At 42.7% G+C, this 25,437-nt stretch overlaps 1 protein-coding gene across 4 annotated transcripts in view; it reads left to right on the top strand.

Moving 5' to 3' along the window:
* The window catches only part of SKIC3 (SKI3 subunit of superkiller complex), a 1,026,707-nt gene that overhangs the window by 255,686 nt on the left and 745,584 nt on the right, over positions 1 to 25,437 (top strand). For all 4 annotated transcript variants that reach the window (XM_069225585.1, XM_069225575.1, XM_069225607.1 and 1 more), the window contains exons 12-16: positions 1,250 to 1,336; positions 1,440 to 1,543; positions 1,654 to 1,780; positions 3,576 to 3,755; positions 5,127 to 5,251. In XM_069225585.1, the coding sequence (XP_069081686.1) occupies positions 1,250 to 1,336; positions 1,440 to 1,543; positions 1,654 to 1,780; positions 3,576 to 3,755; positions 5,127 to 5,251 (623 nt within the window). The remainder of the gene's footprint in view (positions 1 to 1,249; positions 1,337 to 1,439; positions 1,544 to 1,653; positions 1,781 to 3,575; positions 3,756 to 5,126; positions 5,252 to 25,437) is intronic.

The raw sequence follows: 25,437 nt of genomic DNA, 5'->3' as shown, positions 1-25,437 counted from the left end.
GATGGGGCTTAGTTAGTTTGACGGAGTAACACATTTGCCAAATAGTTTTAGATGCCTCGTCTACTGTCTTTGTATTGCCATTGACATCATGCATTTTTAGTTTATTTTAGTATTAATTAATCTGTCGGCTAGGACAGCCTCCAAACTCTAAATAAGGCCTGTGTCAGGTAACCCATTAAAAGGCATATGAGAAGTAAATAAAATGTAAATTATTTTAGAAATATTCAAATTTTGATGTAGTGGTTAAATAACATGTGATTAAGACAGTAGGTATGCTCATCTCCTTTATTTTTTTCGGCCATTTGCTAAAGGACCGGAGTATAACTGAGCAAAGACCAAAAACCTTTTAAATAACAAAAGCAATGATAAGGCAAAATACAAATAATAATCATTCCTTACAAAGCAATACGTTATTGTTAAGCCTCTCTTTACATCCATTTCCAACCAAAGGCAGGTATACTCCTTTAGAGTTGTAATGTAATGGCAGGACATTCTAGTAAAGAACTAACATAAAAAGCCACTGGTTAAGAGATTCTATACTAATCCTTTAGATTACTCGTCTGTACAACTCTCTTCCTGGAAACATGGCCTCATACACAGCTAGATTTTGCCATGTGACTTATCCATAAGTTAATTGGACCTTGTATCATCAGAGATGGCACACACATTCACCATTTTCCATAGTTACAGAAGACCACTTCAACAGCTTAAGCTCCCAAAATAATTGTGAAAGTATGCCTTTTCTGTCACTGTGTTTCCATATTCTGCATGCTTGTACGTCTTGCTCAGGTGCTTGCACTACCTCTCAATAATACGACTCTTCCCCCTCAACCAGCCTGAATCTACACAGATGCCCTTTAGGTTGATCATTTACTTGTAATAAAGTTTCATCTCTATGCAGCCTTTCGTATCAGCACTGTACACCCTTCCCTATTCAAGTTCATTTTTGTTTACTGGTCAGTGACCAGTTGAAGCTGTGGGCCATGAGTTACCCTTGGAGGATGCATTGAGAGCTTCCTGGAGCAGCGAGCCTACAAATGTATCTCTCACTGATTTGCCCCGGATTAAGGTGACATGTGATAAGAGTAACACCCTATATAGCCAGTAGATAGACATGATAATAAATAACACTAGATTCCAGATCTACAGCATGGTAGCATGGATTTAACCAGTTGGCAATACACATAGGGATGAAGCAGTGGTAAGGAATAGATATTTCCATACAAAATGCTGTTAAAACTGTTTTTAGATTCCAGATGCTGCCACTGACCCGGTGCTGTTATCCATCAAGGGCTGGGCGTATTTGAACAATGTTTTGTATGATAAAACATCAAAGGTTAGTTCCATCTTTTCTTCCATCTCCAGTATTTGAGGTTTGCCTGTTTATAAATGTCATAATTGCCCCTTGCTATTCAAAATGAAGGATTTTCTTTTAATAGATTGCCGAAGGACTCGTGCATTCACATCCTCAGTTGTCAGAAGGCTATGCTCTGACAGGACGTCTACATTATGCACATAAAAACTATGCAATGGCAGAATTAAGGTAAGACCGAGAGACACACATGCACGCACGCACATACTCACTCACTCTAAAAAGTCCTATTTTTAATAGAAAGCATGAAATCTCAAATCCTTTATTTCTTCCTACACCAGCTTGCAACAAGCGATCGAAAAGAAGCCTGACTGTGCAGATTATTATTGCCTCTTGGGGTTGACCTACTGGTCCATGGGTGAAGAGACGCGGAACGATCGAACAAAAGCCCTAAATCAGTTTTTGAAGGTACTGTAGTAAACACCCATTTTAATGAATGGCTGTGGCTTTGATATTTTTTAATTGCTTTCATAAATTGTTGTCTTTTTCTTATTCATTGACCACAGTCTACTTTAATCAAACTATACATGGTTCGAGATGCATAGCTTTGTATCTATAAGAATTGTGTGCCATGGTTAGACTTTCCAACCGTTGTTTTTAAAACTCGTATAAGAAGCACTCTGTATCGCCACATGGGCTCTCTGATTTAATTGCCTTTCGTGGTTGCTGTGGTGATTTTGAGAGCCACAGCATATTTTATCTCTCCAAAGCTTTTTAAGAGGTCCTTAATAGAATGCACTCTGTGTTCTCGGATCCATGCTGCCTCGGAAAACAGAACTGTTGCTGTGTTAAATCTATTCTTACACGACCTCCATCATGCTGTGATTGCATATAATTGTCAACTTGTCGCTGCACCCTCTGTGTACATGGGCTTCATGCAATCCCATGAAGTTTCCATTTTACCATTCCCTCGGACTTGCTAAACATCTTGTATTTAGCCTATCAAGTCCCCTTGATAGAATGCACTGTAGTCATAGCTGCCAAACCTTCTGAAAAGGGAGAACATATTAACATAATTCATCCATTACACAGGCCCAAGGCAGACCTAATTTATGTGTGTTAATAAGTTGTTAATGTGAGATTAATTGGTTTAACATTGTTTTTGCAATGGTGCTGTTGCAGCTGCACAATTGACACCATATCTTTACTGTAGTGCATCCTTTTTTTTTATCAGCCGCATTCCTTCACTCCTGAGGAAGGAGAGTGGGATCTGTAATTGGAGATGGAAAGAGCGACATCCCCCAAAAACGATTTCTTTGTTCTATTCTGATAACGCTTGACAGAACTTTTAATAAACCATCCCTTTTGATCATCTTGAAGGCTGATGATCTTTATTCCATTAATAGCTTCATTTCTTACAGTACATTTACAGATTTTCCTCCAATAAACTGTAAAATGGATATAAGAACCTGGCCCTCATTTTAAGTCTAGCCAGCCGGATGTTTTGCCAACAAACCATAATAAAACGCATATAGATATGTATACATAGAGGGGCTTTTGGTTAGGTATCTTTATTCATTGGTCTATTCAAGAGACATTCCAATTTTGCTTCCATCCACAACAGAGAACAGCATTTTAGCCATTTGCCCTGATCACTGTGGGTTAGGGCCTTCTGCTCTTGCAGATATATGCATCCCCCTATAAAGCAGGGCTGGTAGGCCAACCTCTGCTTACATTTCTTCCTTAGTTTGAAAAATATATATTTTTGCGATGGGTTATTTTTCAGAAGTGTCTTTTTATATATTTTTTTTTTTCAAACATTAGTATGCCTCCTTTAGACATTTCTACATTGTCAGTTTGTCTTTCTTTTACATGTTTAACGCCTATGGCATATGCCTGGAAAGAAAAAAAGAATCCTTGCCAAGGCCAGACCTATCGGTTTTGTCAATGCATGTTATAGGTTAGCAAGGGAAGATGTTCAAATCCATACTTCCTGACACTGGCTTAAATTAGAGATGGTTGAACTGAGAGAGATTTCTGTGGATTGAAAGCCTGCTGATGAGATCTGTGTGTCGCAACCAGTGGATAGGTTGGAGACCTAGCCAGGCCAACACAACCCATTTTTCTCCCAATGGCAATAACGAGTGGGATTGAGTTAGATAGTTGTCATTTATGCACCTATAAACTGTTCATATTGTAGTCCGAAGTATAAAATTTGACATTAAACTGACATCATTCACGAAATATTATATTATTTTTACAGGCTGCAAAGCTGGACCCATATCTTGGAAAGGTGTTTTTATATTTAGGTCATTACTATAAAGATGTTGCTAAAGACCCAGTCAGAGCACGTGGCTGCTATAGGAAAGCTTTTGAGCTTGACGCCACTGATGCAGATGCAGGAGCAGCAGCTGTGGACTTAAGTGTGGAGCTTGGTGATATGGTATTTCATCATTTAAAACTTTTTATTATGTAAAATTCATTCGTCCATCAAAAATGTGCAAATGTATTTGTGATGTCAGTGCTGCTTGTTTTACTGTGGTTCAGCGGGCCTGAAGGTGCGTGTTTCTGCTACTAGATCAATCACATTTTTAAAAGTAATCCCTAAGTGAGAATCCAGAAAATGTCTTTAATGTGGCTCAATAATTTGTGAAATATTGTAAAGTAATCAGGTGCATGTAATACATGAGGATCCTAAGCTCATTCAGAAGTTTAACATATTGTTGAAAATTACCTATTTAAATTTGAATATGGCATGATTTTGCAAAACATACTCTGCAGCAGTGTTTGGAAACATTTTTACTGCAAACAAGTTACATCTCAAATGAACTATGCATAGTCTTATTTATTCCTGTGAAGATTATCAAATACAAACATATGATATTAAAGAATACAAAAACACCAGACATTAGCGTGAGATTATATCTTACTTGATCTCAATAGCTGGAAAAACTAGTTTGTACGCAGCTAGCTTCTTATCTGTTCATCTCAATAACTACCTCACCAGCTCTGAAAATCTTTAATGGTCTCAAGTAGCTCAAGTTTTACAAGAGTGGCTTATGGCTTTGTGGTTTGTAGAACAGCCTACCCAAACTCTTCACCACCATACTGCTAACTGTACTCAAAGGTGTAGCTGTGGCTATGAGACCGTTATACAGTTATGTGAAGATATAACCTTTGAATAGCTGGAAGGGACATAGGTATAGACATATGTTTCACATGTGATTGACTTCTTCCCAGCCCATAATTCTTTCCCAGATACCACTCTATCAGAGTTCAAATATGGTGCACATCTCTAAAATGTAAGAGTAACAATTGTATCGGTTATATTGTTGTCGTAGTAGACCCCCTTTTCAATTCCTTACAATCTGTTCTTCCTCACAAGCAACCATTGTGTAGGCTCTGTGCACCAACCTCTGTAGATCAAGAGATGAAATGGTATCGTTGCATTTATGACAACTCTGGCCCTAAAGGAACCCTATTTGCCATGTTATCTGATTTGCAAACCATATGTAAATTACATTAAAAATGTTTCCCTGTTCTGGGCAGTGATGCATGTTTTAATAGTTAATAATTATAACGTCTTTTGATGCTGAAAATAAAACTTTGAGACAAATTTACTGTTCTTTTCATTGTTGGTGATTTAGTTGTAGGCATTTGTCTGAATAGCACTTACAGGCTTTGGCATCAGCTGCTATAAACATTTCACCATTTCCAAAATATTACTTCCTTGATAACTAATGTGTGAAATCCTTGCTGTGTTTCGTATCTGTTTGGCACTGTCTCTCTAAAGTGTGACTATTTCTCTTTTTAGGAAGCTGCCTTGGCAATTTTAACAACTGTGACTAATAGAGCCAGTGCTGGAACGGTAAAATGGGCCTGGCTTCGACGTGGACTCTACTTTTTAAGGGCTGGTCAGCATTCACAAGCAGTGGCAGAGTAAGGCTAATCTTTTGTTGCTTTATTTTTGTGGGGTCATGTATTGTCTTATGTAGACGATATGCTACACTGTCAAGACAATTACTAGATTCAACATCATATTTTCATAACTCTGGTGCACTATAGATTTTTCGGGAAGCTGTTTTGTCAGTCTGACATCTCTAATTTACAGTTCTACTCTCATAATGACTTTTACTACACAATGAGATGTTGCATCTCTGCCATGGTGTATAATTTTTTAAGACGATGTTACATAGCCATTTGTTTTTAGATCACACATTGTGTCCCTGCACTGGTATTGACTTCTTACAAATTTCGTTGATTTCTTATTTACACAAGGATCTTTTGCATGCTCTACCTTCGGGAAGGCAATTTCTCTTCAATTATATTGTAGCTTAATAGTGTTCAGTTTGTCATCCATTTCACACATGTAGTTGAACATCTGTAACCAAAATGTACATTTCTGATCAATACATCTAATGGCAGGTTCCTTACCTTTAATATAACCCGAGGCACTAGAATGGAATCCAAAGATATTTCCACATAGCCCCTGTGTTCTGGTAGGTTGCGCTATGCGGCTCCACATTGATCCCGCTCTGTCCCCATAGTGATGCCCACCGAAGCATGCTGAAGTCAGTTGCTTTCTTTCCATGCCTTCGTATGCAAACTCCAAGCTAGCTCCTAAGTTTTTCTCATCAGTTTCCAGTGTGCAAGGGAACATGTCCCTTTCCAAAACTAAAGGGTTTAAGCCTTGTGGGGACTTTACAATCAGTTGTCTGTGAGAGATCCCCACGAGGTATGTCTATGGTTTTTGGGTTCAGATCACAACTTCAAGTTGTGCTAAGAGTGTAATTTGGTGTTGGATCTCCAAGATGCAGGTTGCTGAACCCCGGAGTAAGTTGTGCAAGTTCCGTTTGTTCTTGAAGAGGAGAGCACAGACCCATTCCTGCTCTTGGGGCTGCTCCTGCAATGGGTCGTCTTTGCAGTACAAATCTTTGGGAATGTCAAAAACCCACAAAAAAAAAGAAGTCCAAACAGGACTCTTTCCAGCCTCATCACTCCCCTTCTGAGAGGTCAGGAAGACAACAAGATTCCTCTGTCTTGTTCCTGGTGCCTTGCATAAGAGGTGATTCCGGAGCTGATGCCAGGGTGCACCCTGATTTTCCAAGGGTTCGTGACATTGCTACAGGTTGAGATGTTCAAAAAACTCATGTGATTTTTTTGCCAAAATGTACATTTCTTATAAATTTCTCTGTTGCGTCTTGGAGCCCCCAGGATCAGCTGAGGCCTCCAGTCGCTGGTCCACCCTTGCTGCTATTTCTGCCTTCCAAACCTGTTTCAGGTCTCCCACATCACCGCTAGTACCGAATCTAGAGGACAGCTATCCTGTAGTCCTGTCCAACTCCGAACCAAACCCATCTCAGCCTTGATGAGGTTGCATCCTGGAACAGTCCCAACATGACCAGTCCTTGTTCTCTCTGATTGCGACAAAATGGGACCTTTTTTTCCGATCGGATTCTGACCACAGCCAGCCAGACAGCCTGCCTTTGGCGATGATGGAGATGATCAGGATGGATCTTCTCCACAATATGATGACAATTTGTATCGCGACCTACAAGCAGCCAGTGAACTAGATGCTTCCCCTGACACAGGGCTGGGTAGTCACTCAGTGAAAACCGCTGATTTGCTGTGGTCATCAGATGGGCAGCTGAAATCCTGGTCCTGCAATTGCCATCTATCGAAGTAAAAAGCAATGTACTCACTCTGGTGATGAAGCCTTGAATGATAACCCTCACAAACACCAGGGATAACTCTTGTTCCTGCCCACCTGACGCAGGGAGCACAATGCGACAGTGCTCCTCTGGGTGACCCCTTTTTTGGGCACTCTTCCCCACTCCGGAAAGCCTAATTTTCAGGATTCCACTAGCAGGATCAGCCCAAACTCTTTTTCTACAACTCCTCCAGAAAGGGAATCAAAGACTTGAGGCATTTCGAGAACATTTTCTCTTCAGCTAGCCTGGCCTCTTGGTGAGTTAGCACAATCTGCTTGCTGGATAGATATTTATGCTCATTATGGGACTCAGTTGCAGAGACCTTGCCTCCTTCATGTGTGGAAATTCACTGTCCTCAGTTGACTGTTTCCTTTCTTTCTCCCGAAGTGGTGAATGTCATCCTTGAGGCCAGGCATTCTTCCACAAAGTCTATTTACGCTGGATGCTGGGACAAGTTTGTGGCTTGCTGTAATGCACGTAATACCAAGTGGTTGCTGGCCAACTGTCAGATGTCTTGTTATTTGTATTATCTTTTCCCAGCAAGGGTTTACAATTGGTGTGATTAAACATTCTGTCTATCCTTTGTGTTTATCGAGCCAACTATCCTTGTTCAGATCACCTGTTGTGATTTCTTAAATATTGAATCCAGATGTTTCCTCTTTAGCCTTCTGTGATGCTACAGTGGAACTTTATTTTGGTTCTTACTTCTTTTATATGCCCTCCTTTTGAGCAGCTAAAAAACTTCCCTCTACTCATCCTGACCCTGAAGACAGTCTTTCACATTGCGATAACCTCAGCTCATCACATGATTAAGCTTCTACCTCTTCCAGTCCAGCCCATCTACACCACCTTCTTTCCGAACAAAATTATGCTGAGGACTAGAACAGCGTTTCTAATAAAGGCGGTGTCTCCCTTTAATGTCAGACAGTCCATCACATGTCTGACATTCCTTGCTGTGCCTCTCCCCTCTTAAGAAGATACGAAACTCCACCGTTTAGACTCCAGAAGGATGCTAACCTTTTACATTGATCGCATCAAGGACCATCAGGTGGACAGCCAGCTCTTTGTGGTGTTATTTGGGTCAAAGAAAGACAAGGCAGTTTAGAAAAGATCTCTTTCACAGTTGAGTGTAATTTGTATTAAAATCTGCTATGCACTGTCCAAAAAGAAGCCCCATAGGGATTGCAGGTCCATTCTACCAGAGCTAAGGCTAACACTGCGCGGCATGGAGAATGTCTGCCCTTGACATCTGCCAAGCTCAGATCTCTACTCCTGTTCAGAAAACACTACTTCCTTGATAACCAGGTCTGAAGGAGAAGGCCATTTTGGCTGTTTGATCCTGCAGGACTTTTTAGTCTAAGTCACTCGATAGACCAACCGCTTGTGGCGGTACTGCTTGTATATTTATTTTGAATTGCAGCATCTGCAGTTAGAAGTCAGAAGATTCTTACCTTTGGTAACACTCTTTCTGGTGGATACTCTAAACTGCAAATTTCCTACAGCCCTCCTCCTGCCTCCCTATTCTGTGCTAGACCTCATGCCAAAATGGAAGAAGGGGTCGCTAGCTGATACCCATGAGTGCTGCTTATGTTATCTGGCGGTAGAAAATCTGGTGCACGTGGTCTGCATTTGCCCAGCCTTGGCTGCTGAAAGAAGATGCTTATTGAAAAAAGAACTAAATGTCTGAGGGATCAGATCATGCAGACAAGCTTTAACTGAAGCATTTAATCCATGAAGCATCATTTTGAATATTAGGCTGGTTACATTTTTGGAAATTTTTTCCTCCAAAATTGCATGTGCCAAAACAAGCTAGTGATAGGGATGGTGCCAATGGAAACAAATTCCACCTACTATGAATAAATATATCAAAAAGAGGAAGGCTCTTAGGTAACGTCTCTGCGCATCCAGCCGTCCCTGTAACTTAGCCATGTACCAGAAACTGGAATTAAGAGGGGGCAAATCTGCAGAAACTATCAAATTGTTTTTATTTCATAATTGTTATTGCAATATAAATGTTTTAGAGTACCATTACTGTTCTGTTAATTATATGCTGAAGGAATATTTTTATGGTTTTAATTAACTAATAAAATAAAATTAATTCATTCTATTCTGTGGAATTGACTAGTTATCATCCAACGATGTCCCACATTAGAGATTTACACACTGGAGGAAATAATTGGTTTTTTGAGCTCTGCGTCCGAGGGCTCACTGTGTCAATTAAGAAACTGATGTCAGTGTGCTTGAGTGGCCCTTATATCCTGCTCCAGGCATCACTTCCGGGGCAGGAGTGGGGTTGACACAGCCACACAACGCCACCTACTGGCTTACAGGGCTATGTTGAAAAACCTAATGTATTCAGTCTGGCACCTGGGAATATTCTCAAGGGGCAAGGAATCTGAGGTTCGAGGGAGTATCCACCAGAAAGAGCATTTCCGAAGCTAAGTAGCTTGTTCTTTGCCCTCATTAGTGTTAGCAAATTTTACTTACCAGTCCTGTATTCATGTGTAGGAGGCATGTTTAGAATTATACCAAACTCACCTGTTCTTCTTTGATTAGTCGCATCTAACACATTTTCCTACAGACTTTAAGGTAAGAATTGTACTAAAAAGTTATAAGTGGTACAGGAGCAAGTCTAGTGTGTTACTAGTGTGATATAATCCTAATCTCTTCATCTTGCTTCCACAAAATAATCTCTATAGCCTCTTTAGATAATTTGTGATGAAATATCTCTGCAATTGTTAGCAAGGAACAGACAGTTGTATCCCTATCATAGCCAAGGTACTTCAGAGGTGCACAGGGTTACATAAACAGTTTAACAGTGTTTTTTCTCTCAGTTGGGGCTGACAGACCCAGATAACAACTACGATATCACCTTCCCTCTAATCACACGTCCCCTTTCTCTCCAAACACTGATGCCTCTGTTATTGTATGCATGTGAGCGCACATGCATACAATAACAGTGCTACATTATAAGCCCTTTCTTGCATTGCATCAAGGTTGATTCAATGTGCTGGTCTTTTGCAATCCTTGATTGCCACTAACCGAGGGTCACTGTGATTGGTTGAGGAGAACTTAATCACTCAAGATGGCTGACACATGTAGGTTTTATGGGTTGCAGGTGACGTGCATGTGTGGGCACCGAGTGGCCAGACCAAGATGTTGACAGTTTCCTGCAAGGTGCTCATATATGAGCTGCTTAAGCAGCAAAAAGAAGGTAATGGTCAGTATAAATGTAACAGACTGCACTATTTGAGCAAATAAAAGGCCAAAAAGGCAAAGGCAGTAGTGAATAAAGGTGTTTAAAGAGCATTAAGGAGCTACAAATACCACCAATTAAAATACAGTCACACAATCAAGTGACAGAAGAAAGCCAAAAATGAAGATACTGAAATTGACACCATCAAATGCTATACGTATAAATGTAAAGGGTGTAAATGATCCACACGCATTTGCAATGCAATAGGTCTAATTTTCTTGGGTTACAGCTATTGTCAATTGTAAATTAATAACTGGACTTTTCTTGCCACATAAATTTGTCAACCCTGCCTCATAATTTCTTCTGTTCCTGCCATATAATTCCAGTGGCCATGCATATTACTAAAGCACTTCCAGTTAGCTTCTTCCCCTATCTGCAAAAAAAAAAGGAAAATGTTGCCATTTAGCATGTTAATTTAAATCTGCCATGCTAATTCCAATAGAATACCACTTTCACCACCTCACCATCAGAGTTGCTGGCTGGCTAACACAATTCCCCAAAAAAAGACACAAGACAGCCATAGAGGACAAAATAAACTAGAAGGATCACCCAAGGTTGTTCAAACAGTCATAGTGTAATACGGATGCTAAGCTGACCAGAATCATGGTCATAATTGAAATAAGAGGAAATTGTTAAAACATATAGAATTATCATATAATTCTTTATCAGAAAGAACCTTTTGGCACTAGACTGTAATGTTCAAAACAGCCCCTGGAGGGCACCATAACAAAAATATCAGTTGTAAGAAACATTTTCATATAACCATATTGTTAGCCTCTAGAGGGCATAACTCAATCAACAACAAAAAAATAAGTGAAAGTAATGCAGTGTAACCATATGCTTAGCCCCTAGAGGGTGATTTTAGGGCTAGCATGTCTACTGCAATAATATTACAGAGAAGGCCTTTACAACAAAACTTCTCCCAGCTGTAAAACAAAAGTTGTAGCCACGAAGAAGCTTAAAATACACTGAATGGTGGGAAGGGTTATTATTTTGGTATCCCCACTAACCTAGTGTGGGACCCAGAGATGATACATAAAAAGCGCTTTGAAGGTGGTCCCATTGTCCTAGGACCACCACAGGCTGAGTTATGAGCAAAAATGTTTTGTAAAATTAATGCCCTGCAAAGCATTATGGGGGAGTTTTTGTGTTGTGAATATTATAGTATGTTGACTGCTATGTGTAGGAGTCTGGCCTGGCTTATAGTGGGTACCCTGTGGTACTTACACCTTGTGCCAGGTCCAGTTATCCCTTATTAGTAGAAAAGAGGTGTTTCTAGCAGCTTAGGCTGATAGAGGTCGCTATGGCCAAGCAGCTTAGGCTGAACTAGGAGACATGCAAAGCGCCTACTATACCACTTATATCATATAGCACAATATCATAAGAAAACACAATACTCAGAGTTACTAAAAATAAAGGTACTTTATTTTAGTGACAATATGCCAAAAGTATCTCAGAGGATACACTCACTTAGGAGGTAATTAATATACACAAATTACATGTACACAAACCAAAATTAGGTAAGTAACAGTAAGAAAAGTAGTGCAAACAATGTAGAATCACAATAGGATGCAATAGGTAGAAATAGGCCTAGGGGCAACACAAACCATATACTCCAAAAGTGGAATGCGAATCACAAATGGACCCCAGGCCTATGGTAGGTTGTAGAGGGTCGCTGGGACTGTTAGAAAACACTAAGGGTGTCCAAGATACCCAACCCCAAGACCCTGAAAAGTAGGAGTAAAGTTACCCTACTACCCCAGAAAAACAGTATAGTCGAGGTAGGGGATTCTGCAAGAACCACAACCACCAGCAAAACACTGAAGAGGGATTCCTGGAACTGAGGACCTGTAAAGAAAGGAGACCAAGTCCAGGAGTCACGCAAGTCTCCAGTGGGGGCAGGAGCCCACTAAACCCCAGATGAAGGTGCAAAGGGGCTGCCTCCAGGCGGAAAAAGCCGAAGATTCTGCAACAACGGAAGGTGCCAGGAATTTCTCCTTTGGTCAGAAGATGTCCCACGGCGTGCTGGAGGATGCAGAAGTGTTTCCACGCAGAAAGACCGCAAACAAGCCTTGTTAGCTGCAAGAGTCGTGGTTGAGGATTTTGGGTGCTGCTGGGGACCAGGAAGGACCAGGTGTCGCCCCTTGGAGGAGGAGACAGAGGGGGCGCTCAGCAACTCAGAGATCTCCCACAGAAGCAGGCAGCACCCGCAGAAGTACCGGAACAGGCACTTAGAGGATCTGAGGACAGCAGGTCGAGTCAGAGTCACAAAGGAGGGTCCCACGACGTCGGATTCCAACTCAGCGAGTTGGGCAATGTGGGACGGAGTGCTGGGACCCAGGCTAGGCTGTGCACAAAGGAATCCTTGTAAAAGTGCACAGAAGCCGGAGCAGCTGCAGATCATGCAGTACACAGGATTACTGTCTGGTGTGGGGAGTCAAGGACCTCCACCAAATTTGGACAGAAGGGCCACTGGACTGTGGGGGACCCTTAGAACCAGCTCTTGTGTTCCAGGGACCACGCTCGTCAGGATGAGAGTGGACCCAGAGGACCGGTGATGAAGAAGTTTGGTGCCTGCGTTGGCAGGGTGAAGATTCCGTCGACCCACTGGAGATTTCTTCTTGGCTTCCAGTGCATGGTGAAGGCAGACAGCCCTCAGAGCATGCACCACCAGGAAATAATCGAGAAAGCCAGCAGGATGAGGCGCTACAATGTTGCTGGTATTCTTCTTGCTACTTTTTTTGCGGTTTTGCTGGCGTCCTGGAGCAGTCATCGGTCGATCCTTGGCAGAAATCGAAGTGGGAAGTGCAGAGGAACTCTGCTGAGCTCTTGCATTCATTCTCTGAGGAATAGCCCAGAGGAGAGACCCTAAATTACCCAAAAAGGAGGATTGTCTACTGAGAAAGGTAAGCACCTATCAGAGGGGGTCTCTGACGTCACCTACTGGCACTGGCCACTCAGAGCTGTCCATTGTACCCCAACACCTCTGTATCCAATATGGCAGAGGTTTGGGACACACTGGAGAAGCTCTGGGCACCTCCACTGGGAGGTGCTGGTCAGGGGAGTGGGCACTCCCTTTTCCTTTGTCCAGTTTCGCATCAGAGCATGGCTGGGGGATCCCTGAATCGGTGTAGACTGGCTTATGCAGAGATGGGCACCATCTGTGCCCATCAAAGCACTTCCAGAGGCTGGGGGAGGCTACTCCTCCCCAGGCCTCCACACCTATTTCCAAAGGGAGAGGGTGTAACACCCTCTCTCAGAGGAAATCCTTTGTTCTGCCTTCCTGGTACCAGGCTGCACAGTCCCCAGGGGGGCAGAAACCTGTTTGAGGGGTTAGCAGCTACAGTGGAGACCCCAGAAAGGCAGTTTGGCAGTACCCGGGTTCTGTGCTAGCGACCCGGGGATGCATGGAATTGTCCCCCCAATACCAGAATGGTATTAGGGTGACAATACCATGATCCTAGACATGTTACATGGCCATGTTCGGAGTTACCATTGTGACGCTACATATAGGTAGTGACCTATATGTAGTGCACACGTGTAATGGTGTCCCCGAACTCACAAAGTCCGGGGAATTTGCTGTGAACAATGTGGGGGCACCTTGGCTAGTGCTAGGGTGCGTACACACTAAGTAACTTTGCACCTAACCTTCACCAAGTGAGGGTTAGACATATAGGTGACTTATAAGTTACTTAAGCGCAGTGTAAAATGGCTGTGAAATAACGTGGACGTTATTTCACTCGGGCTGCAGTGGCAGTCCTGTGTAAGCATTGTCTGAGCTCCCTATGGGTGGCAAAATAAATGCTGCAGCCCATAGGAATCTCCTGGAACCCCAATACCCTGGGTACCTAGGTACCATATACAAGGGAATTATAAGGGTGTTCCAGTGTGCCAATGAGAATTGGTAAAATTAGTCACTAGCCTGCAGTGACAATTTTAAAAACAGAGAGAGCATAAACACTGAGGTTCTGGTTAGCAGAGCCTCAGTGATACAGTTAGGCACCACACAGGGAACACATAAAGGCCACAAACTAATGAGCACTGGGGTCCTGGCTAGCAGGATCCCAGTGACACATATCAAACACACTGACACCATAGGGTTTTCACTATGAGCACTGGGTCCTGGCTAGCAGGATTCCAGTGAGACAGTAAAAACACCCTGACATATACTGACAAACAGGCCAAAAGTGGGGTTACAAGATTAGAAAGAGGCTACCTTCCTACACAATGCTCAGAAGAGCCCCTAGAGGACACCACAATAAAAACAGCATTTGGAAGAAACATGGTCACGGAACCATACAGTCAACCCTTAGAGAGCATAACCACATGAAAAAAGAGTGGGAGAAAGTAATGTAGTGTAAACATATATGTAGCCCCTTATAGCATAGTGCATTATACATTCTCAAGGCCAGCAGGCCTATTACAATGATATTACAAACAAGGCCCATAAAATATAACTTGTCCCAGCTGTAAAACAAAAGTTCCAGCCATAAGAGAACTTAAAAAGATAATGAATGGTGGTAGGGGTTATTATTTTGGAGCCCCCACTAACATAGTGTGGGGACCCAGAGGTGATGTAGACAGAAAGAGCATGTTGGGGTGAATGTTTTGAGGATGGTCCCATTGTCCTAAGACCAACACAGGCTCAGTGCCACACATATTGTAGTATGTTGATATGACTGTAATGCTTAGAACAGCTCCTAGAGAACACCATATTGAAAATAGCATTTGTAAGAAACATGGTAATGTAATTATATAGTTAGCCCCTAGAGGGCAGAACGACACAAATTGTAGTATGTTGATATGACTGTAATGTTTAGAACAGTTCCTAGAGAACACCATAATGAAAATAGCATTTGTAAGAAACATGATCATGTAATTATATTGTTAGCCCCTGGAGGGCACAACAATTGTAGTATGTTGCTATGACTGTAATGCTTAGACGTGCTCCTAGAGAACACCATAATGAAAATAGCATTTGTAAACAACATAGTCATGTAATCATGTAGTTAGCCCCTAGAGAGCACAATCACAAAAAAGAAAATAACAATAAATAAATAATGCATTGTAACCGTATATTCAGCCCCAAGAGGGCATAGAGCATTATGCATTTTCATGGGTAGCAGGCCTGTAGAAATGATATTGCAAACAAGGCCCTTAAAACATAAGCTATTTCCAGCTGTAAAACAAAAGTTCTAGCCATGAAAAAGCTTAAGAGACTGAATGGTGGGAGCAGTTATTATTTTGGGGTCCCTACTAACCTAGTGTAGGGACCCGGAGATGACCTATAGTGTGTCATGGTGAACGTTTTGGTGGTGGTCCCATTGTCCTAGGACCACCCCAGGCTGAGTTATGAGCAAAACATTTTTGTAAAAGTAATGCCCTGCAAAGCATTATGGGGCAAGTTTCCCGAGTGCAGTGAATATGTGCTGGGAGAGCCTTTCGATTTGAGGATTTATGTTTTACGTAAAGCATTTACCAATCTCAAGTGTTTTATGGGGAGACCCACAAGAGATGACTCTGATTAGGTAACAGTGAACAATGTGACCAGCGCTCCAGTAACGCCGATCGAGTTTGCGCTGTGAGCGCCATAACCGCCATACAGCATGAAGGGGAAAGGCAAAAGAAAAAATATATTTCCCCACTCTGAAGTATATTGTCTGTTGTGCAATAATCCATGTAACAGGGGCGGTCTGCAAGGCGTGACAAAAACAGCCTCAAGGCGGGACAAACGTAACGCATTTACCAATGCCATCATGATCCTCCCGAATGACATTTTATTGCTAAGCTCGGAGTACATTTAAAAATGTTCCTTGGCTTGAAGCGTATATATTTTTTTTTAATGCTATTCTGTTCCTTTGATGTTGAAGAAATGTGTGGAAAGAGTGGGGAAGTGCTTTGCAACTGGACTGTGACCTCTTTTCAGTTCTCTTTACTTTCCTATGGTTTACATCAAAAGTTGTTTGAGGACACTTGTGTTTTTCCAGTCAAGATGGTCGAACCTTTCACAGTACCATAATTATAGTATTTATAGTACAACCGTTGAATATCATGATCCTGAATGTTTTTTTCTTTACAGTGCTTGAAATTATATCTGACAGCATGATTCACTTTAAATATGATCTGCCAATTTTTCATTGCATTAAAAAATGTGAACTTAGAACTAATTGTGACTTACGCTGTTTAGAGAACCACAAGCCATTCTATGTGATGTTGTATCAAAGCATGGCTATTCCACGTTCATTTTCTTTGTTGTCTTGAGCTTTATTGTTTACAGAGATTATTGAATTAATATAATTTTGTACCTTTAATCAGTTTATTGTACTTTGTTAACATTTTTGAAAGTTTTTATTTTTTTGTTCTCATTAAACACTCAGGCTGTGCCCATCCCTGGAAACCTAGCTGAAGGGCAAGAGTCTCCTCCTTTGGAGCCGAGTCTCATGTCATGCTAAAAAAAAAAGTACTATACGATACGGACCAGTCACGATTCAGCATTAGGGTGGTGTAATCATTGGACTTGCAAAATTCCCATAGCTCACTACAAAGAGCAACCACTGTTTTTCCTCTCCCTTATTTTCTTGTGCTAATTCTATCTTGCGGGCCTGCCTTGCTGACTCCATCTAGCCAGTTCAGATGGCAGAGCAGTCACTGTCCATTTTCTACAGATTTTCCTTTTTGCAAGTAGGATTAAAATGAGAAACAGATCCCTTTGGTGAGCTACAAGACAATCGTGCTCCCTGTCTATCCCAAAAAAATATCAAGGGGTAGCTTACCGTAACTACATGCCCTTCGATTTCCTTTAGATGCCTTCTGATTTTTTTTCCCCCAGAATGATTCTAGCCTGGTTCAGTCCACAAACATTTGTAGGTCGTCTGCTCCCCTCAAATCTCACCTCTTACAGCTTGGCCATTCCTGGGAGAACTTGGTCAGTCTCTGGGGTGTCCAATATACCCTAGAGAGAGTAAACAGATGATTTTGTTTAAATAGTGCAAGCGCAACACCTTTACACAAAAGACATAGATACGTGCCAGAGATCGGCGACATCAATCTGCGGCAGGTTTTTCTCCCACACCCTGTGTGGAGCAACACTCTCTTTATCCTCTGCTTCTAATAAGTCCCAACACCCATGTGAAACCTCCTTTTGGATCTGCTTAAACTTATTTAATAAAACTTCATGTTCCGAATGGTCAGTCTTCGCTTCCCTGCCCTGGGCAGACCACCAAGAGCATAACTGGAAATACTTGAACTTGTAAACTTCGCCCCCTGTAAAGGACCACAGTGCCTGCCAGTCGATCAGGCCGTTCCCACTCCTCAGGGCCTCTCATGTATTGAAATTTCCTTTCCTGAATGGGTAGCTAAGTTTATCCAATAACCACTCCGGGATTCCCAGGGGCCATGTCTATGTAGTAATTGATCCAAAAGACCTTTATGACATATACCCAGATCGTCAGTGCTGCCTAGGGCACTTTTAGCTTAACCTGCTTAAAGAATTTAGGGTCCCCAAAATTATACAGCAACTTATCAGGACGCAAAGGGGTAAGCATAGCGGTAAACAGCCGTCCCAGTTGCGACTGTTCTGACTTTCTAGCAAGAAATCTGATATTCTTTAATTGGAAGGCACAACAGTGTAATCAAAGGTCTGGAAGAGAGAGACCTCCCTGCTTATCCTGAAATTTCTCCAAAGGCAACTGTATGTTTTTCAAACCTGGTTATGGAGTGTTCTGGATTAGTGGTGTATAAGATTAGATCATCTGCATATAAAGCCGGTTTGAATGAAAATTCTAAATACTCAAAAGAGAGTATTAAGTGATCTAATTGAATCAGCTGAGCTGGTGGCTCTATGTAAAAATCTAATAACAATGGGCAGAGAAGGCATCTCTCCCTCGCACCTCACTGGATGGCAATCAGGGGAGCTTGCTCGCCATTGATCAGAACCTGGACCAACTGGGACCTATAAAACATCTGTACTGCCCTGACCAGGTTATTGCTGACCCCGCAAACCGTTAACACCTCTCAGAGGCATACCCAGTTAACTTGTTCAGAAGCTTTGGCATCATCTATAGTTAAATTGTAAGAGGAAACTTGTGTGACACCGCCAGGGACATGGTGCCAATAAAACTCATGCAGATGTCTACCTTCTATAAAAACCTTTTTGGTCTTAGTGGATCACTATGCCACTGACCCGAGATACTCTCTTGTCTGATTCTTGCGAAGATCTTATAATCGCAGTTCAATATTGATATTGGTCTGTAGGAGTCCACCAACAATGGATCTTTCCATGGCTTAAGAGTCATAACCAGAGTAGCCTCATACCATAGATGGCGTTAAATTAAGCTGTACAATGTGGAACCAACACCTTCATCAGGCACTTATACAGTTCTGCGAGGAACACATCGGGGCTGATGCTTTCTCATTCTTAAGCCCCCTAATCTGGTTTCTGGTTTCTTCTTTGAGAAAATCCCTATTCTCCTCCAAGACAGAGGGTAGTTCTCTCTCTCTAATAGCCAGTCTTGGATGCTTGAGGGGAAGGGTCAATTGCCACCTTATAGACTGTTCTAATTTTGTTTAGTATTTCTGTTTTTATTTCCTTATTACTACTCAGCACCCTCCCCGAACCAACTTCTACTAGCTTATCAATATTATTTTTGATAAGGTCCGCCCTGGCCTTCCATGCTGAAAGCATTCCAATTTTTTCACCATACTCATAATCCTTTAAGATGATAGCCTCCCTCCTAGCTTGAATTTTCTGCTCAAGAATAACCTTACAATCATTTTGCAATATCTCCAACTCCTCCCTCAATTTTACCCTGTCTAATAGTAGCCTCGATATTGCTTCCTGGACTTCTTAAATCAAATCAGGATTTATAGAGTGCAACTACTCACCCGTATGAGTCTCAAGGCACTGAAGGAGTTTGTCCTCTGTGCTTCAGTTGAAAAGTCAGGTTTTAATATCCTTCCTGAATGGAGGTAACAAAGTGGTTAAGGTAGGTGGGTCCTAGGTTGTGGAGGGCCTTGTATGCGTGGACGAGGAGTTTGAAGGTTATTCTTTTCTCGATAGGAAGCCAGAGGAGGTCTCTTAGGTGATTGGTGATGTGTTTGCGTCGGGAAACATCCATGATGAGTCTGGTGAAGGTGTTTTCAATGTGCTGTAGTGTCTTCAGGTTCTTCTGGGTGGTGCCAACATAGAGGGTGTTGCCATAGTCGAGTCTGCTGGTAACCAGGGCATGGGTTACGGTTCTGCTGCAGTTTTTTGGGATCCATTTGTAGATCTTCGGGAGAAGAGGAGGGGGAAATAGAGGGATACGACTGAGTTGACTTGGCGGGTCATGGTGAGCGAGGAATCCAGGATGACAGGTTGCATACGTTGTTTGGGGTGGAGGGCGGGGCTGAGGGTGGCTGGCCACCAGGAGTCGTCCCAGGCTGATGTGGAGGGTCCTAGGATGAGGATCTCTGTCTTGTCAGAGATGAGCTTGAGGCAGCTGAAGCATCTCCATCTTTCTGGGCTCTTTTTCTCTCCTCTGCTCCTTTAGCCTTTCCGCATGCAACAGTTATGTACAGCACCCCCTCAGGTATGCCTTGTAGGCGTCCATATGATCTCTCCTCTAGCACTGGAAATATTGAGGTTAAAAAAGCACCTGTTTTTTTGCCAGATCATCATTTATAGCTTTATCAAACAGGAGAGACCGATTTAAGTCCATCTCTTTGGGGCTTAGACTCTGGCATTTCCAATGTCAGACGAACTGGCACATGGTCTGAGACAGAACTCTACTTGCTTCACAAATCTGAGTAGGGCTCATTCTAAAAAAAAAAGTAATGAATTTGCGAATAGTATCTATTCTTTTTGCTGTACAAAGTGTATCCGTTCTGCTGCCTGGCACGCTCTCTTAAAATATCCACCAGCCCTAAATCAGTCATTAAGGCCCTTAACCATAACCTGACTTTATTTGTGCTTATAAAGCCACTCTTTGAGGATCTGTCTAACTCTTTACTCAAAACCACTTTGAAATCCACTCCAACTATACAGGGACAAGAAGATTTCATCAGATGCTGCTGTAGCTTAGTTAGGTGTTGAATGCCATCACCGTTAGGCCTATAAAATCTAGTGCAGTCCCACTGAAACGCTGCTATACCCAACATTCTCATAATTCATCTGCCTGGTTCATCCGTCCTGTATTTAAACATTCTGTTTCCACTGTACTTCTTAATCAGGATCGCTACCCCTTTCCTGTTGCCCCTTTGGGTAGTACATATTATGTCCTGAATCCATGCCCACTTTTTAAAACACTGTCCTTTTTCTAGGTGGGTGTCCTGCACTATTATGACTTGTGCCTTCGTGCCCTCCACGAACTCCTGCAACATTAACTGCTTTTTCCTGGCCCTTAACCCATTGACATTCCATGTAATCGTCTCTGTTAAGACACCCATTATCTATATACTTAATCTGGTTTGAAATGTAGTCCTCTCATCACTTCTAAGTTCTAGAGACGCGCAGCTGATATTGACAACATTTTAACATTTGTTTCTCCTAATGCTCCCCGCTAATGATCAGCCCCACTGAAGAGTCCTCCTAACTAATCCTGGCACATCTTCCCGCACTTTTAGAGATATGTGACTTGGCCTTTAGGGCTGATGAAAGGATCTGCTCCTAAAATGCATAGGTCTAAAACTTCACCAGGATCTTTCTAGGTGTTTTCCGGTTGGTGTTCTTCCCAAAAGGATCCCTATGTATCTTGTGGATGTCAGTCTCTGGAATCAGAATCTGACCTTGAAAAAAACCCTTATTCAGGAAATTCATAATTCTTACATTGTTCATTCTAGAGTGTAACTTTAACATCTCAACATCTTCCCTCGGCTGCTTGTTTTTCTCCTGTAAGGCTTTGACCCCCTGTGCATTCTTGGAGACCTCTGGACATACTTGGTCCATTCTCACGTCTAAAGCATTACTACGCTGATTCAGTTCATTCAGCTTATCTCCCAATGCATGACAGGCACCTTGTATCTCTTTCTGTTCTGAGATCTCATATCGCCGCATGATGTCTGCCTTTAGTGACTCAAGAAATTAGCTATAGAGGTGCTGTCAGTTCTCAGAGACCTTGCACCCTGAGTAGTTCCAGAGGTACACCCCACAGACTGGTGGGGCCCTCCTGAGACCACTTATCATAACTTGCTCCATTTGAAGCTGCAAGATCCAATAGCACTTAGTACCTGTTTACTAATTTTACTTGTGTCGGCATTGGAGCCCGAATGTGATGAGCCCTACTACCTCTCCAACCTGCTCAGCCACCTCTTCTGGTTGATGCCCCTTATGGATAGCATGCTCATCTGAGCTCACTCCTAGGGGATGGCCCCTGGCCTCCTTAGTCTGCTTTTCCATGATCTTTAAAAAATGAGCTCAGGGATGGGGTGGACTTTTTTGTTTTATCCTGGCTTCTTGTGCCATTGGCTCTTTAACCCATGACTTAGTATATAACATATGCCTCTTCCCGAGGGTTTCAGTGCTGTAACAGTAGTTGTAGCGGACCTCCCCCCTCCTTTTTCCAAACATGATGTTCCTTTCCTTCAGCTTTTCTGACCTAAGGCTATATCTATTATTCCTATACAGCACTTCTTTTGATGAGGCGGTCACCTTAATAGGAGCACGGGCCAAGGAGACTAGAGAACATTCTGCTTCTTTTTTAGATTGTATTCGCCCCCCTCAGGGATGTAGCATATAATCCAGTGTCCCTCCCCAAAGATCCTGAGCGTGTACCTGATTCCTGGTCAACTGGGGCAGGCGGGGGGGGGGGTGTGGGGTGGATTTGTATAGTCCTGCTGTGGCTGCAGCTCCTCTAGATGATGTATCCTGCCAGGTCTGGAAAGGGGGTAAGTAAACTCTAGGCTCCCTCGTCGCTCTCCTTCTAGTCACATCTGTCTGTGCCAATGCAATTCCAGTGAGGGGTGGCAACAACCCCTCACCCCCCCTAGCACTTTCTCCTTTGGATGCTCCAGATTCAAGCTGTGGCTGTGGCGCACCAGGGACGCAACAAACCTCAAGCAAGAGGGGAGAAACTAGATCTCCACATTCAGCTCCCGCCGCTCAGGAAATGTAACTGAAAGAAGTGGGGAGCTATGTTGGTGTTCACCAATACTACCCATGAGTTCCTCAGCAGGGCTTATTCCTAACTCGGGGCATGGCAGTTACAGTGCGCAGGCTGCTACATTCCTCTCACTACGGGGTACCCTGTGACCGGCTTTCACCTGCTGCCGTGTTCCTAACTACATGGCACTTGTTTTGTTTGTGAAGAAGAACATTCAACAGATTATGATGGATAGTTTTTACATAAATGAGTATGCACACGCTACACCTATTTTATTTAATGATCATATATTGACAGTTGTATATGTAAGTTTTTTTTTAATTTTTTTAATTTTTTTAACAAAAGTCCCTTTATTTTTAACATTGGCCTGCGTTGAAAATACAGGAAATAGGACAGCAGTCTAACGGCATATTCGAAACAGTCAAATGGTGTAACATAGTGTGTGTGACACCACCAAGCAGTAATACATCCTCTGTTTTGTTTTCCCCAACAAACTTTATTGCATTTCCAATTTGTCCTTCTATAGTAGTACAATCATGTTTATACACTTTGCAGATTGTGCTAACATATGATTGTTCATACCAGGATTACAGAGCTTGTTTACATGAGTATCGATATACGGTTTAGAAATAACACTTAACTATCCCCTCTCCCTAACCCTTCGCAACTTCGGTTACCTCTAATGGGATTGTATTATGTGTCTTGAGGAACCATGACTGACAGCCTGGTTTCAAGACTGTGTGACCTGGGGCTGCCACATCCCTATATGCCGCTGAGGCCACTTATATTGTGGAAATTCCTGTGAGTGTCATCCAACTAGCTTCAGCGAAGGCATAACTACTAACTTGCAAGATAAATTGTTCCACCCAGTGGATATCTCGACAGTGCTATTGTATAGTGTTAGTGGTTAATCCAGTGCCATATCACAGGATTTGAAACCCTCTAATAGTGCATCCCATTCCAATGCAATAGGTTTTTTACGGAGACCCCTGTACTATTCCCTACGTAGGGCCTCACTCTCTGTCTGTCCCCAGTGTACCATCTCATTATGCCATCTGCCCAGTGTTGGAGCTGCCTGTGCCTTCCACTGTTGTGTAATAAATCACTTTGCCAGTGAAAGTGCTAAATTCACAAAACACATTATCACCTTAGATCCCCTGGGCTTGGGGTGTAACCCCAGGAGGCACTACAGACGTATTTCACTGTTCCAATCCTGTAATTTGTGTTAGGATCACAGTTATGCCAGACCAGTACCCCAGCAGTCTGGATCAGCCCCACAACATGTGTAGTAAGTCAGCCTTCGCTGCCTTGCATTGAGGACATTTAAAAGGAAAACATGGGTAGATTTTAGCGATATTTAGTGGTGTTAGATACGCTTTGTGGAGAATTAAAAACTGTATCAACTTAAATCTGCAATTTCGTGAGACCCGTTTAGGGTATTCAAGTATGTAGCCCCACTCCCTATCTGGTATTTCAGAAATAAGAGAAGTCTCCCTCTTTTGTTTTAGTGTGATTAGAGGGGTACTTATGTGTGTGTGAATGTCTCTCGATAAAGCCTTCGAACTATGTGTATGCCATCGCCCATTACCTGAATCGATTTTACTAACTCATGGGTAAATGGCTCGATTCCATCCGGGACCCACTGCTGCCTTATGTATCTAATTATGTTAGCAAAAGTCAAGAATAGTGAGCCACTAAGGCCATGAAGGTGCACAAAGTCAGCGTGTGATGATAATGTGCGGTCTTGAAACATGAAGCCCACAATCGACACCCTTTTCTGCAAGCAGGGCAATAGGCGTAGTTCCTGAGGGCGTTGGAAGCCCAAAAAAGGAATTTTTGGTACGCACAGTATGGTATGCATGGTATATTTCAGCACTAGTTTCCAATACGCTAAGGCTACCTGCAGTAGAGGGGGACGATCCCGAGGAATTGACTCTCTGGGGCACAAAAGAATATGCAGATGTCACTTCTAAATCTGTGACGGCAGATAACCGATTTCAGACAAATTATGTCCAGCCAACCAATATGCCAGCCAGTGTAACTGCCCAACTATGCAATATGATTTAAAGTTGGGGGGCCCCAATCCTCCTTTCGATGGTGGCACCTGTAATTTGTTAAGACTTCTGTCTGCGAGCATTGCATTCAGTGTTTGAAATACACTCGCTGGTACTCTGACTGGCAAGCTAACAAAGTGATAAAGTAGTCTAAGCAACATAATCATTTTGGCTAGGGCAAAACAACCAGCGACTGATAGCGGTAGTGTGATCCAAAATTCTACCTGCATCTTCATAGTGTTTCTTGTCTGCACCAGGTTTCCTTCCAGTAGATCCTGTACAGAGCGGTAAATATGAATGCCCAAGTAATGGAAAATATGTGTAGCAAGTGGCAGTGGCGATACCGCAAAGATTGGCACTGGGCTCTCAATATTTTTGTGGAAGTAGAATGCGCAGGATTTCTCTGTTGTAATGTGAAGTCCTTACAGGGCTCCAAATGTTGCAAGCAGTTGTAGAACATCTCTCAGGCCACGTTGGCGATCTCGATGATATGCTATCCTGTCGCCTGCATACATTGAGAAAGAGTGGAAGTCATATCCCAATCTTGTACACAACTGTTCTTCACTCTGCCGAATGTGCTGCGTAAGGGGTTCCATTGCCAACACAAACAATAGTGGCGACAGAGGGCAACCTTATCTCGTCCTGCTCCTAACTTGGTAAGAACCTGAGATATGTGACTCTGTTTTTGCCCTTGCCCTTGCCCTTGCCCTTGCCCTTGCCCTTGCCCTTGCCCTTGCCCTTGCCCTTGCCCTTGCCCTTGCCCTTGCCCTTGCCCTTGCCCTTGCCCTTTGGTCACTATATAGTAGCAAGACCCATTTAAAATAGTCTTGTGGGATTACAAACCATCTCAGTGCTGCAAGCATATAGTCCCAACTCAGTGTGTCAAATTCTTGCCTCGCATCTAGCGAGACACAGCCTGCATACAGGTGTAATTTCTGCAATGCTGCCATGTTCTGAAACAGTCCACGGATATTTAATGAAGTGCTCCGGCGCAGCACAAATCTGCACTGATCTCTGTGCACCAACC

This window comes from Pleurodeles waltl, chromosome 1_1 (assembly GCF_031143425.1).
Source record: "Pleurodeles waltl isolate 20211129_DDA chromosome 1_1, aPleWal1.hap1.20221129, whole genome shotgun sequence".
Lineage (NCBI taxonomy): Eukaryota > Metazoa > Chordata > Amphibia > Caudata > Salamandridae > Pleurodeles > Pleurodeles waltl.
This window is presented reverse-complemented; position numbering and strand designations above follow the sequence as displayed.